We start from the raw sequence: 19947 nt of genomic DNA, 5'->3' as shown, positions 1-19947 counted from the left end.
ACTCTGCTTATAGCCACTGGGATTTAAACATCATTTCTTCTACAGGCGAAACTAAGCCTTGGCAGAGGGGAGGGAAAAGGAAAGAGAGCATTAAAAGAATTGAGGAGATGGTTGCAGAAAAATTGTATGTTCATCTCTGGCCTTCAGCACAGATCATGCTGTAGCATATTCATTTCTCACCGAGGGGCTTTGCTTCCCAGCCACAGGTCCTGGCAGAGCCTTTGGCAGCGAAGCTCTGTCTCCTGGGTGCTTGAAGAGGAGCACGGGGAACATCTAGTGGCCAGCTGGCCAGGGCTGCACTGGGCATTGCCAGGGAGATATTTATTTGAAACTAAAATAGCGTGGTGCATTTAAATGGGTAAACCAGCTTTATCCTGAGATTTGCCATATCTCTTTCTGCCTGTCTCTGTGTTCCTCTGCATCTCTCTGCAGAGCTGCTGCTTTTTCCCATCGCGAGCAGTCTTCCTTCTGCTTTTCCTCGTCCTTAGCAGCGCTCTCCCCGCTGTCTGTCCTTTGGGATTGTCAGTGTTAATCCAGCAGGGTAGAACTGACTGTGGCTGGGATATGATCTGGAGCAAGCTTTAGGCTTTTCAGCAGATGCTTTTTAGGGAGGGGGTTACCGAACACACCTGCTGCCTTTTGATTCCCAGAGCTGCTGTGCATCCCCAGCTCCCCCGCTGCATGGAGCAGGTTTGGTTTTGTTATCCCAGTGGAGCAAAGCACACAGAAATGGAGCTTGTTTTTCCCGGTGCCAGTTGAGGCTGCAGCTTGCACCCCGGCAGACCCAGGCTCCTCTCCGTTCCTGCTTCCAGCTCTGAGCCTTGCCCTGCCACCCTTTGCGTGGGACCGAAGTCTTTCCTTTCCTGGTGCTTTCCTGTGGCTGTGCCAGGACAGTGCATGTAGTTGCACAGGGAACTAGAAAAAGCAATGTCGAAGGGAGGGGAGCTGGGAACAGAGGGAAGAAGAGTGAAGTCCTGAGGCTACGCTCCCCAATCCTCAGTGTATTTGCTTGAATCTGGGAGGAGAGATTAGCCAGGGGAAACTCCACATAAATTTGTGATATCCCCTTATGAGATGTGAAAAGAACTGTGGCCGGCACAAGGACCTCCCTTCCCACTGATAGTAAGATCTTGAATATCCTTCTTTTGAACACATCTCTGGTGGCCACAAGTCCTCTTTTGACACACGTGTATCTCAGAGCAGGTGCCAAGGTGTACCTGCACCTGCTCGGCTACATGAAGAGGCGGCTGTGAAGACTTCCTGGGGCATTCTCAAACTGTTTCTATTGTTGCACTCCCGCTTGCCTCCACGCACAAACACGTGCATCTTTTCTCTGTCTTGTCAGTTTAGTTTTCTCGCAGCAAACAAACTATCCTTAGGACAGCTGAATTTCCAGGAAGCCTGCCAGGGCATAGTCTTCATCTCCATAAAAAGAAATGAAATGGGAAAAAAAGAAAGAGATTAGATTCCCCCCAGAACGCCTCTTGTGCTCCTCTCCTCCTCCTCAGTGGCGTCAGCGCTCATTCAGCTTTCCAAGTGCTTAGGATAGGTTTGATGGGTGGGGTTGATCCTCCCTGGCTCCAGAGATGCACTGTCTTTCTGTCTGTGTTTCCTTCCCACCCTTCTGTGGTAAATAAGAGCCATGTGTTGCAATGTCAAGCAGTTCCTCTTTGTGAACTGGGATGACTGCAGATGGGATGGAGTAAGGCCCAAATATGGGTTTTCATCTGCACTTCTCAAAACTAAACATCTTGCTTCTGAGCTCACTTATAAGTTGTTGTGCCTCTCCTCTGCTGACAGTGGGTTTTTACTCTTCTCTCGCTCTTCCCCAGCTCCTCAACCAGCGATCTCTCTGGCTATGAGCATGGCTATCTGAGGAGAAGTCCTGATCAGTACAGTTCCCGGGGCAGCATGGAGAGCTTGGACCACTCCTCCCCTGGCTATCACCCTTGCCACCTGTCCCCGGCCAAATCCACCAACAGCATCGACCAGCTCTCCCACTTCCACAGCAAGAGAGACTCTGCCTACAGCTCCTTCTCCACCAACTCTAGCATCCCCGAGTATCCCGCTCCTCCATTCAGCAAGGAGCACTCCTGCTCTACAGACAGCATGCAGTCCCGAGGTGGCCTGCAGGAGGGCATGAGGCAAGCTGACATCAGGTATGTCAAGACAGTCTACGACGCCCAGCGAGGGATCTCTGAGGAGTATGAGGTGCAGTCCTCTGCCTTGCTTCCAAGTTGTGAGGCCCGGGCTTCACTGGATGGTCGCAGCCACAGCAGGCTCCACGGCTTCAGCCGGCACAACGCAGCCCCCTCCTGGGCGCAGCCAGGCCAGTGCTCCTCGGACAGCAAGAGCCAGCCCCCCAAGGGACCTCCCTTGCCTCCCACTCGCAGCGACAGCTACGCAGCCATTAGGCATCACGAGAGGCCCAGCTCATGCACTGGCCTTGATCTGAACAAGCCTGGTCGAACCCAGGCGAAAGGGGCCTGGCCTCCGCTTGTCAGCACTCTATCCCAGGGTCCGCTGCTGAAAACCCCCTTCGGAGAAGGGCATCTGCACACTGTGGTGGAGAAGAGCCCAGAGAGCAGCCCCACCATGAAGCCCAAGCAGAGCTATTCCCAGCCAGCCCAGCCGGGGCAGCCCCTGCTGCCTACTGGTGTCTACCCAGTACCTTCCCCAGAGCCGCACTATGCCCAGGTGCCCCAGCCTTCTGCAAGCAATAACGGGATGCTTTATCCAGCTCTGGCCAAAGAAAGCGGGTACTCACCGCCTCTTCCAGTCTCTTATGACAAGGCCGTAGCCAGCAGCACCCTGGGCTTTGATGAGAATGGAAGCCAAAGCACTACAAACCGATCAACCATCTTCTACCAGCCCCCAGCAGCTGAGAGAAAGCACGATGCTGCAGCAAAACTTCTCCAGCAGAAACCTCCTAGCGCGGCAGGCCCCGAAGTCTGCCTGACCACGTCGAGAAAGGAGGAGTTGTTACCTCTCTACAAGGTAGCACACAGCAACCGAGAGACTGCAGGTACTGCGCAGGCCTCCAAACACAGTCTTCATGCTCCACAGCCCCATCTGAGGGATGCTAGTGAGAGAAAAACCCATTACCAGCCCAAAGAGGACTGGACAGCTGAATCCCAGGAGGACAAAAATGGCAACGCACAGATAAATGAGAGAGACGCTGCTGCTCACCACCAGTGGGGTCACAGCAGGGCCAAGCAGTATGGCTTCTCTTCCTTGCAGAACATCCCAGAGAGCTCCAGGAGACAAAGCAGCTCCGAAGTAAAAGAGATGCAACCAGGCGAGGGTTATTCCAACACCAAACTGTCCTTCTTGAACAGCAGCAATAAAGAGGAGAAGGATCACAGGGGACAGGGGCAGAAACAGTGGAGTGACATGGACCCACAGGCCTTTGCGAGGCAGGAGGAGGAGGGCACGAGCGTGAGTCCGTTCCATGCTGCCGAGCCAGAGTGCGAAGAGCCCCCTTCTCCGCAGCACCCAAAGACCTCTGATTTTGGGAGGAGCCGGCTCAGCTCTAGCAGCACCCAAAGCTTTCCCTATGGCAAACCAGATGCTGGCAAGCCCCGCTGCTCGGTGCTGGAGAAGGTCAGCAAGTTTGAACAGCGAGAGCAAAGCACTCACTGGCCCCAGAGCGCTGGCGTTCCCAGCTTCGGCCAGCACTACGGGCCAAGCAGGACGAGCCAGGCCTCCAGCACGAGGTGCTCTCTGCACAGCCTGGAGGACATGCGGAGCAAGCTCCGGGAGCCTGGCCAGCTGCCCAGTGAGCCAGGCAGGGTCTCCAGCCCCTCCGTCAGGAACGGGAAGCTGGAAGAGGCTGACTGGCGCCCCATAGAGTTGCAGATGGCGGCTTCGGTGAAGCAGGCAAGACCCAGCGAATACTACAGCCTGTGTCCTGAAAATGAGGTGCAAATAAGGGCGGCTCAGCTACCGAGGAGTAAAAGCACATTCCAGCTGGGAGGTGAGCCTGAGAAGGAGATCCTCTGGAAGGATAACGTCCAGGATGCCCACGGGTCACAGCTGGACACACCATTTAACAGGGCCTACAGGAACAGCATTAAAGATGCTCAGTCCAGGGTGTTGAGGGCTACTTCCTTCCGTCGCATCAGCCCCCCGTTTGGGAGCGCACCCAAGAGGACGACCCAGAGGCCTGCCTCGGCCCACGTGGGCATGAGGAGCACGGCGGCGTCTCCCCATACCCCGAAGGAGAGGCACAGTATCACACCGACGGAAGGCAGCCTCTCCACCCTGGACTACACCAAGACACAGCACATCTTGCGCATCGGGGGTCGAAAGCGGCTGACAGCAGAGCAGAAGAAGCGGTCTTACTCGGAGCCGGAGAAGATGAACGAGGTGGGCATCTCTGATGGGGAGCCATCACCTTTCTCCTTCCAGAAGAGGAGCATCCATTTTGTCTTCCCAGAGAATACGGTGGCTGACCGGCGTAAGATCTTCGAAAGGGATGGCAAAGCTTCTTCCACAGCCAGCCTCTCCAAGCCGGAGCTCAAGCAACTCCAGCAGAACGCCCTCGCCGACTACATCGAGCGCAAAACAGGGAGACGGCCATCCTCACAAGATGTCGGACTGCTGAGGGAGCGCTCCCACAGCTCCTACCTACAGGCAGGTGGCCCAGACAGCCAGAGCCTTTCCTCTGCCTCCAGCATGAATTCCCTCCAGGACCAGAACCTTTACCGACGGAGAGAGTCCATAGAGCGGATATCCAGGACGGGGCGGATATCTTCCACGCTTCCTCCTGGCCTGATGGGCTGCTTCGATATGAGCGGAGATGAGAAGAAGACAGGGCACCAAGACAGCTTGGTCACAAGCCAACCGAAAACAGAGAGGTGCCGGGACTACAGAGCCAAAACGGAGCTCACCAAAGGCACGCAGACAGACCCTCTGGGCATGCAGGGCCAGCCTCACTACAGGAAGCAGGAGCAGGTCTTTGAAACACACTCCACCACCAGGAAATCTGGGAAATCGGTGTCTGTGGAAGACTTGCTCGATAGGTACGACAATCAGACAGTCCCTGTGCACGTACGTTCCAGATCGTCTCCCACGGCGGATAAGAAACACCAGGTATGTGCAAACTGGATCATGTGTGCAGGCAGGCAGGGCTCTCTGAACCAGGGAATGAGGGGGGATGTTGGAGGGCAGGCTGATGTTCAGTCATGGCAATTACTCCATTGGTTAGAGAGAGGTTAAGTGCAGATTGAGATGGAGACAGTTTATTGCGTTTCAATTACCAGGATGCTGTTTTAAATGCTTGCTGGTGGGGTACTGCTTCTGTTCAGCTTTCTTACTGTCGGGGCTATTTCAGGGATTTCATTGATGCTGGGATTTCAGTGCATATGCTGGTAGTGTGCGTGTGTTCTTGCTGCTCTGGACATCCCATCTGAGGTGTCCTGATCTTACCTGTCAGCATCACTGGAGGAGCACCGAGTACCTTTCTGGTGGGGTGTACCATTAAGGTGGTGATATGCTGTTGCTGCTTTCTGCCTTAGTCCGCTTTCCTGGTGCAAAGTAGAGAAGACTAAAGGCTGCTTGAAATTGCTCTGGCTCCCACTGTGCCTGACAGTGCTGGGAAATGTTCAGCGGACGAACTGCCAAGTAACCATTATGTTTTGCCTCCAAGCCCTGGAGGGAAACATTGCAGAGAAAACTTAGTGGAGACCCTGGCCACTCTTTCCATGTCCCCTGCTTGGCGGTTGGGAACATTGCACTGATGTCACAAATAGGGAATTTGACTGACTCTGATGATGGTAAATAGTAGAAACAGGCTAACTACTTAAAGAACAACTGCCCAGGCCAGCTCTTCAGCTGGCTGACATCTGTTCAGACCTATTTAGGTAACTGCAACTGGTAGAGCCGCACGGGTTTACAACAGTGACGGGTCTGCTGCCCAATCCCCGTTTCCATGCCAGGCTCCATTCATCACAGGGAGAGGGAGGAAACAACCAAAATGTGTGGACAGGCTCCTTGCTCCAAATAGGTTCAGTGTTTGGGCAGTCTCACGTATTTACAGGGCAGCTGAGATCCAGGACATCTGCTTCGACTCTTGCACTTGCCACTGGCCCAGAACAGATTATCTAGCTGTAACAAAGTGGTACTGGGTCAGGTAACGTAAAGGAGACTCTGGGCAGCGTCTTGGAAACAGGCCAAACTGGGGTGCAGGGGAAGGAGCTGTCCTCCCAAACTCGTCATGTGCTTCATTCTAAATGTCCTCCCTCGACAGACCTCAGATCCCACGCTATGTTTTTAAATAGAGAGAATTAAAAAAAGCAGCTTGTGAATATCAAGTGACCAGAACGCATTTCCATAACCACCGCTGTCTCATCCCATCATCGGTATTTTTCCACACCAGCCAGGCATCACGCTCATCTGTGCAATTTTGTCACACTTGCTGATCATGAAGTCTTGCATTCAGTAAGAGGACAGTCCTTAAGAAAGAGTTAGGGTAAAGGCCAAGCTGCGACTCTTTCTCTGTTTCCCGGAACAGTCAGAGCGGCATCAAAAACAGGCAGCCAGAAAGAGAAAAATCACTAAAATGCACTTTTCAATGACAGGTTGGACAACGAGCAGCCCTAGTTCATTTTTACCCAGCCCACTCTCTCGGGCAGGGGACATACAGGGCAGTTCTTGAGATCTTTATTTCCCCCTTGTTGGCTCATTTTTAATCTTGCATACATTCAGCAGGCAAACCAGAGTTTCTGCCTGCTGGAAGCTGACTCGAGGAAGACAATGAACAGCACTGCAGACCTGCTTACAATGTCTTAGTTCAAATATAGAAGAGGGGAGAGCCCTTACTGCTGTTACCCAGAGTGATTTAGCTTTATCCAGTTCTGGAATGAGGATTTAGTCCCATAGGCAGCAAGGCACTTGTGAAGATCCTGTTCTTAAAGCCTAATTGAAGAAAGCATGTTTGACTTCCAACATAGACACCAATCCGTAAGTGTCTGTTTGAAAGGGAAGTATATGTTTAAGTGCTCACTTAATTAGGTTTGTTTCTGATCTGTCTCCAATACAAAACCAGAGCTACAAAAGTGGGGGACAAAGCCAAAGCAACAGGGTGATTTTTTTTAATTATTTATTTTTTTGGCCTTTTCAGATTTTTTGTGGGAAATGTTTATTACCAGTTTAGCAGCAGACTTCTCTGCCTCACTGTATGTTTTTCAGGGCCTTGTGTACAGTGTCTAATGTTCCCTTCGGGCTGCATATAAATCACATTGCAATGTCACTGTAGGAATTTGTTTAAAGATATAAAGAAATTGATAGCCATGTGGAATTATTAGCTCTCAGTCTTCAGAACGCATTCTCAGCCTTCCTTCCTCTCTGCTTTTTTGGTCTGTCTCAGCCTGCATATTTCCCAGCTCCCAGACTCCTAAATCAAGATCTGCACTTATCGTCCCTCTGCAACAACACTGACCAAAAAAGCAGATTACTAAGAGTGTGGAGTAAGGGGGCACTGAAATGCTCTCTGCTGGAAAGATCGTACAGGAGAAAATACCAACCTCTTCAAAAGCAGGCTGAGCATTTGCTTTCATGTCTCATAACAGGCTGGTGTTCTATGGTGGGAGCTCTAGGGCAGAGAGAGTCAGATTTACAAAGGTATTTCAGCTGCAAAACTTATCTGGTTTTAGATGACATTAATGCCTAAAGACGGTAGTTCCTGCGCTTTGGTTTTCAAAAGAATCAAGTGCCAAACTTAGCGATGTTTTTCAGCACCTCTGCCTGTTGCTGGAGTTTCCAACCTTGGTGACATTCAACATCTCTGCAGCGTCTCCATCCTGTTTTGGCACTGAGTTTGGGCACAGATTGTTCACTGTTTAGGTTCCCCGGTTAAGGCTGCTTCAGTGATGTCCCAGCTTCTTGCTTGCATGTAAAACAGAGGTGAACACCCAGGTCCCACTGATACCCTTTAGCATGTTTTTAGAAGAGGCAAGGACTTGCTGAGAGGTTTTAAAAAACCATTGCTCTGAATAAGTCTGCCTGTCGGCCCACAATCCATCCAGAAAAAGGCAGACAAGTCCTCTAAGCAGGAGTAGGGTACTGGGGAGCAGTACGCCACACTAGAGTTTTCCTCCCATCTGTATATGGCACATGCTATGGTCTCTTCTTGCTAGGAAGCATCAGTGTTTTGTTATTCTGTTTTGCTTTCCACTCGCTGCTAATACTGTCTTTGTACTCCAGGACCTGCTGAGAAGGGAAGGCAGTGAGTTTGGCCCCATGGTGAGAGATCCTTTCTATGTGGTCAGCGCAGGAACCAGGTACGTATATGTTAATGTCCACTTTGTTACTGCAGGATCAGCTCTTGCCATCCTGCTGCCAGCAGCAGTTGTCATGTGTTTATGTAAACGGATGGATCATGACAAACTAGAGAAAACGTCTGCACGGACACAGTTCTGGGTGTGTTGCGTCCAGGAGAATTAGGAGGAGTACATTGCTGTGAGCTTTTTTTTTTTCACTATAGATATTAATTCACTATCAAGTCCTCCTCATGTCATCTTGGAGCATGTTTCTGCAGCAAATTTCCAGTTACGTAACTTCCAAAATGTGTTTGATCTGCTGTTAGAACTCGCATCTAGATGCTGTCATAACTTAAGGATTCTAAAGGAAAAAATACCTTGATGTCCCGCTCTGTCTGGTTTTCTCCGGTCCAGGATGCTGCCTCCCCAAAAGCAAGTGAACATTTGCATGGACTAAAACAGGGAGATTTCATTTATCTTGCTGAATTGGGAGCTTGTGTTTAGGCTGCTTTCCTTTGTGCAGGCAGGATATTTTTGCTCAGCAACAGGGGAGAGAGAAATGTTTTTAAAAATAGAAAAGTGTGATCATAAAAATCATAATATTAGGACTTATGTAACTGTCCACTTAGCAGTGGATTGTTTTGAAGTTAACTAGAACTGAAGTTGATCTTGCTGTATTTACATTTAAATAATAAATAAGATGTTTGCCCTAAGCTCCGAGTGCCCAAACAGCTAACTCGTATTACAGTAAAAACCATCAAGAGGGACTAAAAGAATTATTCACAAAGGAGCTCTGTTTCTCACAAACTTGCAGTAAATGTCAACCCGCTCTGTTGTCACAGTGGGAGTTAACACTGCTGTCTCCAAAGGTTTCACCATGCAGCTCTGGGTCAGGAAGCCACAGCTAGAAGTAGAGAAAGGCTCCTAGTCTAGCTGGATCTTACTTCTGACTGGCTGGCTGGTTTTGCCCCTAAGAAGACATAAATGTTGTTTTAGAGGGACTCAATCTGCCTTCAGGCACATCCTTTTATGATTATTTAAAACACACCCGTTTACTTTGATTCAGTGTAACTTTTTCCTTTTTTTTCCTAAGAGAACAATACAGCTGTTTTAGTTCCTCCTGCCTCCCCATTTCTTCTAGAGATGGTATTTCATCATTCTCCTCAATAACTACTTGCAGCTTCCTTTTTTTTTTTCCCCAACCTATTTTCCAAGTAGCGGGATTGAACACCCAGACTGAAAACAAGTTTATTGGGGCACGAAATGTAGGTTTCTCATTTTCACGCTTTACTGCACAAAGATTATTGGTATTAACAGTTTTATGATGTCTCTGCTGCGTAGGCATCCTGCATGCTCTGCAAGGACATTTCTTCTGGGAGATGTGAGGTTGCTTTCCCTTCTTGATCAGAACTGGATTTCCCAAAAGATAGAACAAGGGAATGGGAGAAGACAGGAAAAAGTCCTTGACTCTGAGGACACAGGGTCCCACTACACAGGCTGCAAACCACTCCCCACGCGCCTCAGCTGCTGAGTGATTTTTCTTATGTTACTGCACGTGAAATGACCTGAAAGAGAACCGGCATGAGTTTTGGAAGCCAGAGGGCTCTCTGATCATTCACTGCTGAAGCCGGTAGAAGTTTTACATTTGACTCTCAGTGAGAACAAGGTCTGAATCCTCTGCAGACTGAAAGGGACAGGTAGACCAGGACCTTACCCAAGTGTCAATGATTCACAGAAGGAGTTCCACTATTAGGATACTGTTGAATGTTCACCTACCCCAGTGTGAGTGAGTATTTCACGGTCTGATTCATGTGGGATTATTGTAGCATCTTTAATCTATCCCTTAAGAGATGCGGTCTTTGTCTGTCCTGTGATTGTCAGCCCAAAATAGCTGGTTTTCTAGATGGTCCTCTCACATCTAACCATCACCATCCTATCACTGTCTGTAGCATAGTCCATGCGTGGGCCTTTCAGGGAAGGCAACAGCAGGCAGTAGGAATTACGCTTCTAGGTTTCCTTGGGATACAGCTGCTTAATGTGCTGGAGAGGAGATGGGACCATCCCTACCACCTCTCTTGCTCAAGGAGGAAAACTGTCACATGGTGAAGTTACAGAAACCCTGGTCAGCAGTCACTTGGTCCGGTCACACGTGCTCTGTGACTCACGCCCCATGCTTACGCCGCTCTCCAGGTGTCATCAATAGCTGTCTCGTAAGCAGTGTTGGAAGCGGTTGTTGCTCCACCAGTTTTAGAATCCACAGTTGCTTCCACAGTAGGAGAGATCTTTCAATTAGAGAATTACCATCTGGCATTTCTGACAAACACTGAGCGTCTGAAAAGAATACACATTGCTACTGTCCAGGAACCACAGACAATACCAAGAGCAGTCTGTCTGGGAAGTTTCCCCACCCCCAGGGCAAAGGCTGCCAAATTCTATTCTCAATTACACCAGAATAAAGCCAGAAGGACCCCTGTTTTTGACAGAGCTATTCTTAATTTGTACCAGTACATCTGAGAGCAAATTTGGGGCCCAAGTCTCAAGCATCACAGATTAGCAGTGTCACATTATTTGAACGATGCATCTCAAGAACAGAAAATACATTGGCAGTAGAGCTTTATTGTATTTTATTGTTTATGGTATGGCCTCATGTTTTTAGGCCATCTTCTCTTGCATCTGCTAGCACTATTATTACTGCTCATTTTGGTTTCCAGCTGAATAGCTGTACGGGCAAGTAGGTTTGGCTATGTATTCTGAGGAGGATCCTCACTTCAAAGGCCAGGCACTGTTTCTCAGACTCACATGAGAACATCTTTAAAGACCTGGAAGGAATAATTTTATCTGCTGCCTTTGCAGCCTTAACATCCGTTTGCAGTTGAAGTGTATTGTCTTTGGTTTTTGTAACACCTGCCTATCTGAGTGGAGCTCTTTTTTCTAACAGGATTCCAAGATTGTAAGAGCTTTTTTAATTTTTCTCTGCCGTCAAAATAGAGCATTTTTTGGCCTCACTTCATTCTCGGAGACAGTTGAATCATTTTAATAGCACCTTTCCAAAAGGAGCAGATAATGTGGGGATTTTTGGCCCATAAAGCTGAAATTCTTAAAATTATCGGCAATTGAGAGTGGAGTTTGATGGTAGATAATGTCAAGTAGTCTATATTACAGCAGTTGCTGCTAGCCCCATGTGTAACAAACAAAATTCAAAGGAAGGCTGGAAAGGAAGCCAGGCACTTAGGTTTCCCTAAGATTTTTTTCTATTAAGTTATTGCTGTGATGCTTACTACATGTATGCCCGTGTGTGTGTGATCTAGCACACACTGAAAATGATGGGAGATGGTCAGTGGGAATGGATTTGGCTCTGTGTCCCTAGCATTAGTAGACTGTATTTTACTACCAGTTTCAAAGCACAATTGCACCTCACCTAGATCAGCAAGCACTGACCCAGGCCTCTGATACGGTTGCATAATTTGCTCATTAAGGAGGTGCACAATAGCTTTCCTTGCTCATTGATTAATTATTAATCTTATCATGGTCTGTCTCTTGGTATTTAGGTCTTTCAGCAAGAAAGAAAGAAGCCACTCAGAAAAAATGGCATTCACAAGTTATTATCCCCATCCTCGCCACAGCAGCGAGGTTGTTACCGGGTCTGCCATGCTGACCGAGAACCACAAGCTCTCAGAACTTTCCAGGCCAGATAGTAGGACTTCTGCATTTGTCCCATCCCCAACAGAGGCAAGGAGTCACTATCCTGAGCAAAAGCAAGGTTTTAAACCCTTGTTCCTTAACCTTACTCCTTCTGGATCTGACCAGTCCTCCCCTAATACACCCACCCAGACTCCCTCAGACTTCCAGAGTGCAGGTGATGGCCAGGGTCTGAGACAGCACCATGCCAAACGAGATGCTGTTCCCCCTGAGGGCAACGGTAATATTCAGGCACAGTGTTTGGATGGTGTCCAGGATAGATCCCCTGAAACTCCCGCGGAAGAAATGATGTGGAGAAGGAAAGCTGGGCTGCTTCACAGATCCCTCCCGCCCAAAGTGGTGTGGGCTCATTCGGTCAAAGACAACAGCTACCCAAGGGCTACGGTGTCTCCTCCAGCGGCTGGGCCAAAGTTCTTCCAGAGATGGCAGTCCCTGCCGACACAGAGCAGCACTTCTTCTGACCCAGAGACTCCTCCTCCTCAGGGGACAACCCATCTCCGAATCTCGGAGTCGGGCCTGCAGCTCACGCCCCCGCCATTGCTGCAGGACGATGAAGACGACGAGGTGTTTTTCATGCCTGCCCAGCCCGGTGTCATTGCTTCACCGTTGTCACCCCCACTGCCATCCCGTCCTCTTCCTGAGCTGAGCTCTTGCACTTCTGCAAATGGCACGGAGGAATTCCCACCTACTCCCCCACCGGTGGCGCTTGAGGGGAATGGGGCAGCTGGAGACAAATCCACCAGGCTCACAGAGGAGGCCAAAGTGAGGTAAGGGGGGGCTGTAACGCTGCGTCTCGGGCTTTGTAGGGCCATATACAGTAAGATATGCAGGGCTCCAGACAAATGTGACTGAGCTCCGCGTGCCGTGATGACCCACCCACAGCTGCTAGCTGAACGGGAGGCTTGCAGTAGAGTGAGGAGAGGGACAGACAGACAGACTCGCTGCCACTAGGCTTTGCTGGCTGCCAAGAGTGTTGTCAAATGATGTGGCCAGGGCAGGGCAGAAAGCAAGAAGGCAAAAAGCTTTGTGGCCCATAAGCAGATGCACTGACAGGTGCTTAGCCAGCAAGGCAAAGGAGGTTATGGGTGAGAAACTATCCTGGTCTTGTTCTTCCTGCAGTTACCATATAGATTTCAGTGGGGTTGCTTCTTACTCGCACTAGCTTGAAGAGTTAAAATGGCTGCTGACTCCTTCCAGTTACTGGTTTTTGAGAGAGAACTATGAAAATCCATGATGGTTTTTCCAAACAATTAGAGTTTCCCAGAATACATGTTAGACCTGGCACAGAATAATGCTGTTACGAAACAGTGACCATCTGCCAAGAAGTAACAACACAAATATGTCACAGTCACACTCTATAGTGAATTTTTTCCTGAAGGATAGGACTTTGGGCTAGGTGCCCGGCTGGTTTAACTCGGCACAGCTTCCCTCGCTCCCAAGGAGCTGCTCTGATTTCCATCCGGGAAAAATCTGTCCAGGGCTGTGGTAGTGATTAGCTTTTCCAACACAAAGAAGACAAATGAGTATAGGCTGCTCGGGATGGTACTCCCAGGTGGTGAGACGCAATGTCCCCAACTTGTGAGCAGAAAGCCAAGTGACTCGTCCCTCACTAGTCCTTCCTGTGTTGGAATAACAAAACAGCAGTGTCCAGGTTGAGGGGACAATATGCTTCTGGTGCCAGGAGCTTCATACTGTGGGCCTTTCCATGTTGAAATGAGAAGAAAGACACAAGAATAAGTGAAAGAAGGAAAACTTACTTGTCTTAGGCCTTCACTATGTGTTCACAATGGTCCTGTGTGGCAAGTTTATCTTCATCTCACAGAATTTTTCTGTCCATAGCAGCTTCAAAAGCTTTCCCAAAGCCCCGGCCGAGAGGGAGATAACAGGGTTGGGCACCAGTATCGGTGAAAATAATTGGCCCCTCTCACCGCCTGCATCAAAGAGGACTAGCTCTCCGTCTGCTGTGGATAAGCAGCACCCATTACCTGCTTCTACTGAAGGGCCTCCAAGTGCTGATAGACAGCCCATAACTCAACCTGAAGGTAACCACAGGGAGCCAGCAGTCATTACCGGAGAGTCAGAAAATGGCAGCCTGGACTCCGGGATACTCAGCGCAGCACCTCCAGTGAAAACAAAGAAAAAGACCCCAGAGGATATTAAGTCAGAGGCTCTAGCAAAAGAAATTGTCCATAAAGACAAGTCTTTGGCTGATATCCTGGACCCAGATTCCAAAATGAAGACAACCATGGACTTAATGGAAGGGCTTTTCCCCAGTGGAACCAGCTTGCTGAAGGAGAGCAACATGAAAAGGAAGATGACGCAGAAGAAAGTTAGCAGGACAGCAGTCGAAGATGACATGTAAGCACTGCTTGTTTGGGTGGTGGGCTAATGTCGCAGCAGAACTCGCTGCTTGCTTGCTTTTAAGGACAAGCCTGTCCTGATTTTTTCTGTATCTGTATAGGTGAATGCTGGCAGAGAGTGAGTTTCTCCATTCCCAGGCGTGAGGACTGGCGGGGCATTTCTGAATGCCCTTTCTCATGAGCTTGGCTGTATGTGCAGCCTTTAAGCTTACCTCTCTGGGCTGTGTAGAAAATAATGCTGAGCTTGGTAACAGGGCAGGAAATAAACCATCTGTGGAGATGTTGTTTGATTTTGCTATGTTAATCGTTGTAATTGGAAGCAATTCAGTCTAAAGTATGGTAACAGATATATGAGAGTAAAATCAGGACCAAAACAGTGGCAGACAGAAAGATAATGAGGCCAAATTTTGGAAGGAGGGATGGGGGTGCCTTCTTATTACAGGAGGGTGCAGAGATCAGCCCAAGTCCTCCAGTGTTTTTCTTTTAAGACAGAGACTCCCAAGTGACGGCTGGAGAGCCATACAGAAATAAGTTGTAATGCACCATGCCACATAAGATGGTCTGTCTATCCATCACGAGCTGAGCTGTGCTGATTTACCTTCAGCAAGGATCTGATCCTGTAGAGAATTGTTAACCAGTCAACATTTTAACAGACCAGCTGTGCTGTTCTGTGCAGGGGCGAGATATGAAAGCAGTCGACATGCACCCTCTGATGGCAGGAATTGGCCATTTCCTTTGTGGTTAATAACACTGGAAAGGTACCAAAGAGAGAGTGCTGGAAAACCATGGATTTAGGCATGGGAAAAGGTCACGGCCAGACTGAACTTCTCCTTTTTTTTTCCCTGTGGTGTAGGAGAGAAGAAAAGGAAGCTCCGGTAACCCTGGTCACCTGTCCTGCTTATTACAGCGTTTCAGCACCCAAAGCAGAACTGCTGAATAAAATCAAGGACTTGCCAGAAGAAGTAGGTGAGGAAGAGGAGCTGCTAGACATCAATGAGAAGAAGGTAAATTCAGCACACACCACCATTTGCTGGTTACATTCCTGAAATAATAATAAGCCCTAAAATGAAGTGCATTTCTATTTGATGTCAGCTTTTGGCAGTCCCAAGTTGTGTGGGGGCTGGGTGCATTGAGGCCAGCTGTGAAGCTCCGTTAGGGTGACCCAGATTGAAAGAAGAGAGCTAATCTGAGTACTCACTGCAAATTTGAGTACAGATCTTGCACAACCGTGAGGTGGGCCTGTGTTATGCCAAATGCTGAACGTACAGGTTGTAAGAGGCAGTCCCCGTCCCGTAGCAAGGAAGGGAAAAGGAAGGTGAAGTGACTTGAGCAAGGACAGCTTGGGTTAGAAATAGGAACAGAGTCCAGCTGGTGACTGCACTGTCTTAGTGCATGAGGTTTCACCCTAGGATTTTCCTCTTCAGTGAAGCCAGTTCACCCATTTTACCTGCTGTCTGCACTCACTGCCTCCAAAGAAACATTGGTTACCCTTCCCCCCACACACTTTATTGTTTCACTGACCTGCTGAAAGCTATGTGCACATCAGCAGCTCAGTCAGCATGACCTCGGTGTGATGACTTGGGTGGGAGAAGAGCAGGGCAGGAGAGGAGGAAATATTTTCCTCTGTTATTGCGGCTACATTTCACTGAGGAATGGCACCTGCAGTTCTTGCTGTAGGCTTGGGTGCTCTGTCTTCCAGGGCTTTTGCAGGGCCTTCTAATTTGCTCAGGTGGTTGTCTCACATTGGTTACCTTGTAATTACAGACATGTTGCGAAGCTCACAAATCCCAAGGAGCCACAGGCAGATACTCGCCTGTCTGTGCCTCCCTTCACACACCTACTACCTTCCTATCAAAAGTTGCTGTGCCTGCCCGCCTGTAACTTTAAAAGTTCCTACATTGGACTGAACAACGTAGCACAGCCCATATTTCATGCTGTTTGTACAACAGCAGAGTTTAAACATACTGGAGGATACAAATATTTGTGCAAGTCCCATATGCTGTAAATACAGTACTTAATTCTTCCTGCACTGAAATCAGGCATGGATTTAAAGAAAGGCTCCCAAACTCAGCCTCTCTGTCAAAGTGCAGAGAATTCACGTGTCTCTGGCACAACTCCACATTTTCTCTGGGTCTTCATCCCCATGCGAAGTGTAAGAAGGCAGAGAGAAGTCATGAGGCTGAGTGATGTTTGCGGCCCTGACTTGGAGAGCTCACCTCTCTTTTTCATATTGCCTTACTGTTTCTGTTCTCAGCTTTCATCTGCTAAGCAAAATCTGTTCCGTACCAGGCTTTAGTACAGCGACAGCTAGAATGGGACCTCCATCAAAGTGCTCTATAACACAAATTATGAGTGCTAAGTGAGTAGATTAGCCCTATTTTGTGGAGCGTTTGAGGTGCAAGTAGGACCCCGTCAAGTCTTTAAGAGCTGTCACACCGTGCCACTGGAATAGGTTAGAGACAGTCGCCGTGCCTGCCATCTCTTATTTCTGTGGTCCTACACAGATTCTGGGTAGCAAGTCTACACAGATAGATCATGCATGTGTTGCTAATCAAAAGCATTTGCCTAAGGCCTTTGTCTGCTGCTTTAATTATCTGGCCCGAGCCATTGGTTGTAGAGCACCCAGCTTCAAAGGTAATCGCAGCCCCTGCCATGTCTGTAGCATTTGATTGATTCTTGGGGTGCTGTTCACTTCAAAACCGTCTGACTGCTTATACCAGGTAGGGAGTGATTAAACAAGACGAGGGTGCTGCTCCAAGGAGTCAGTGGACATGCTGCAAGCATCTGACAGGCTTGCAAGTAGATGTGAGCCTGCGACGGACGACAAGTCCCAGGCCTCAAAGGTTACATTTGCATGGAAAAACAGAAATAGATGGGAGCGATTAGGCCCAGACAGCAAGATCTTCCTGGCATGTTTGTTCAAGGTCTGTGTGAAAGAACATTTGTATAGGCATTATTTGAGAAGGCAGCTACTCTGAGAGGTCATTTGGATAAACCAAGCTCATTTCCATTGTAAGTACGCAAAGGAGCTATATTGGTTGGCATTTGGGATCACAGGAGAGTCACTGATTAATGAACACAAAGCAAGTATTTTGCAGTCCCTGTCCAGCTCCCATGTCTTCAGGACAAAGGTACATCCCTCCCAGCAGTCAGGTAGCCTCCTGCTATGGTTAGAGGGCAGGTCTGCACCTTGAGCAAAGCTCCCAGAGCAGGGAGGAACAGCTGCCAGTTCTGAGCAGCTCGGTCCTCCTGAAAACCTGTTGAGGTTAATGCTCGACTTTGTGTCCAGCCCATAGAGTCCTGCTGTAGAGTTCCCCCTGCCGGCATCGTACTCATTGAAAACGGATCCCTTCTTTTGCCCCTTAGGATTTGGTCCAGCAATCAACTGGTCAGGACCTCGGATCTTTCTTTTGAAGGTGGCATTAGCATCACAGGCAGAGGGAAGGGCAACTGTTGGTTCTTGTCTCTGGGTACTACCTGTCCTACTGAAGGGAGAATCCAAGTAAAGGAGATTTGGTTGTCCCTTATCCTGGCAGGTGGGATTTGCTCTCCTCTCGCCCTGAACTACCCTGCTAACAAACGGCATGACTTAGAAGTCATTCCAGCATAAGCCTGATGACGTTAGTTTTAAGAGAATATTATGCACATTTTATTCAGTCTTTGCATATATGTGAAAGCTGACAGTAGGCTGTAGTGCAGCCACCAAACCATGTGCTCCAGAGGATGCACGCAAAGTGTACCATCTAGTGGTGTCTGGCTAAACAGTGCTGTTAACTTCCTGGCTGCGAAACCAGCCTTTTAAACCCCACTCTGACTGGCCACCCCTGGGGATAAGGGCCAATTCAGAGCAACCCCCAGCCTGACCTGGGTTTGAAGGTCCTTTCTCCTTTGAAGGAGACTGCCTTCCTACTTGAAGTGACCGTCAGTTTTGATGGAAAGAAGATTTTGAGAGAATATTTTCAGGCAACCTTGTGATTTACTTCTATTTCATCCTGCAGTGTTTGCATGCAGGGTAGATTAACATACATGTAATGGTGCCCCAGCAGTGCATAAACTGAAGAGACTGAAAATACCCAACCCCTGTATGAAGAGCTTTTCCTGCTCTCTGTGCTCTCAGTTCTGAGTAAACAGAAGCAAGAATTGCACGCCCCAGGCCAGAGACTTCTGCTTTTGCATATGTCTTTCCCCTAAATCCTAACTGAAATGAGGATCTGCAGCACATGTGCAGCACTGCTGTTTCTGGAGTAACTGAACCCTGGGGGCCTCCTTTTCTTCAGCAGTGAAATAGTTGCCAGCATTTTCACAAAATGGGTGTGTGCTCTCCATGTCTTTGCCCCGTCAGTAAGTAAATTTAGAGCATCTTTGGTGTAAATGCTCACTTGATGCCTCTCTGCATGAGGCAGCGCCTGCACAGGCAGGTAGTTTTGGTCACAGTTGAATTTCAGGCTTGCATCTCAACACTGAGGCGGCCAAGTAAGGAGCAGTCAGTAGTTTAGGGTACTATAGGAGGGGAAAATACATAGCAATTCCTTCTTTCTTGCTAAGCCATATGGAACTAGTAAGGGTCAGCTTAGCCTCCTGTCATGCCATTAATACAGCTTAAAGTCATTTTTCTGCCAGTTGTTTTGTACAGTTCTGGGTCATAAAGTACAACATCCAAACAAGCAATTTCAGGCTGGGGCAGGGAGTGGGGAATATGCAGATGTGACTGTAGCTCTTTTCACTTGGAGACTTTACAGAACCTACAACCTACATCCTTCACATGTAGGTAGCTGGGTATCAGAACATGGTACACCAAATCAGATGTCTCTTTTATAAATGTTCATTGATGGTAGAACAAATATATCTTCATGCAATCTGATCGGGTATTCGGATTATCACCTAGATGTGGAATTTCAGAGTTTTCTCTGTTTCCTCCTTAATGTTGTCTTTGTCAGCTGTTGCTGGCTTGACCCTGCTCCTCAGGAACTGTAGCCATATCCTCTTGTTGTCGTCATCCGTATGACCAGTGTGATCGTGGTAATGACCGATGTGGCAATGTGTTTCCCTTCTGACAGGCTGAGCTCATCGGGAGCTTGACCCACAAACTGGAAATCCTGAAGGAAGCCAAGGAGGGTCTGCTTGCAGACATTAAGATGAATAATGCTCTTGGAGAGGAGGTGGAGCTGTTGATCAGCAAGCTATGCAAACCTAACGAGTTTGACAAGTACAAGATGTTCATTGGTGATTTGGATAAGGTGGTGAACCTCTTGCTCTCCCTCTCGGGACGCCTGGCCCGCGTAGAGAACGTTCTGAGTAGTCTGGGGGAAAATGCCAACAGTGAAGAGCGGGTATGTATCTGCACAGCCATAGCGTCTTGGCCTTTTTCAGGGTGCGGGACAGCTGCAGTCACAAGAATGTGCTTGTTTGTATAAGCTAGGACCTCCAAAGGCTCACAGGAAGGCAGGTGTCTTAGTGCTTATGTATAAGCAGTAGCAAACGTGGTTCTGTCTCTAGGAATCTTGGTCCTGGTTTGTAAAAATGCCTCAGATCCTGCGGCTTTTGTCTCGAAACAGAATGGCCATGTTCAGGACGGCATGTCTGTGACCCACGGCTGAGGAAAGGCTGTATGGTGTTGTGCGTCGTGG

At 48.6% G+C, this 19947-nt stretch overlaps 1 protein-coding gene across 4 annotated transcripts in view; it reads left to right on the top strand.

Annotated features, from left to right (window-relative positions):
• Window positions 1-19947, top strand: part of SHROOM3 (shroom family member 3) — a 52394-nt gene that overhangs the window by 30510 nt on the left and 1937 nt on the right. For 2 of the 4 annotated variants that reach the window (XM_075038885.1, XM_075038866.1), the window contains 6 exons: window positions 1833-5094; window positions 8206-8282; window positions 11810-12727; window positions 13803-14318; window positions 15174-15324; window positions 19378-19650. In XM_075038885.1, the coding sequence (XP_074894986.1) occupies window positions 1833-5094; window positions 8206-8282; window positions 11810-12727; window positions 13803-14318; window positions 15174-15324; window positions 19378-19650 (5197 nt within the window). Of the gene's footprint in view, window positions 1-1832; window positions 5095-8205; window positions 8283-11809; window positions 12728-13799; window positions 14319-15173; window positions 15325-19377; window positions 19651-19947 lie in introns of all 4 variants that reach the window. The other 2 variants (XM_075038876.1, XM_075038860.1) reach the window with 1 other exon arrangement.

This window comes from Buteo buteo, chromosome 1 (assembly GCF_964188355.1).
Source record: "Buteo buteo chromosome 1, bButBut1.hap1.1, whole genome shotgun sequence".
NCBI lineage: Eukaryota > Metazoa > Chordata > Aves > Accipitriformes > Accipitridae > Buteo > Buteo buteo.
This window is presented reverse-complemented; position numbering and strand designations above follow the sequence as displayed.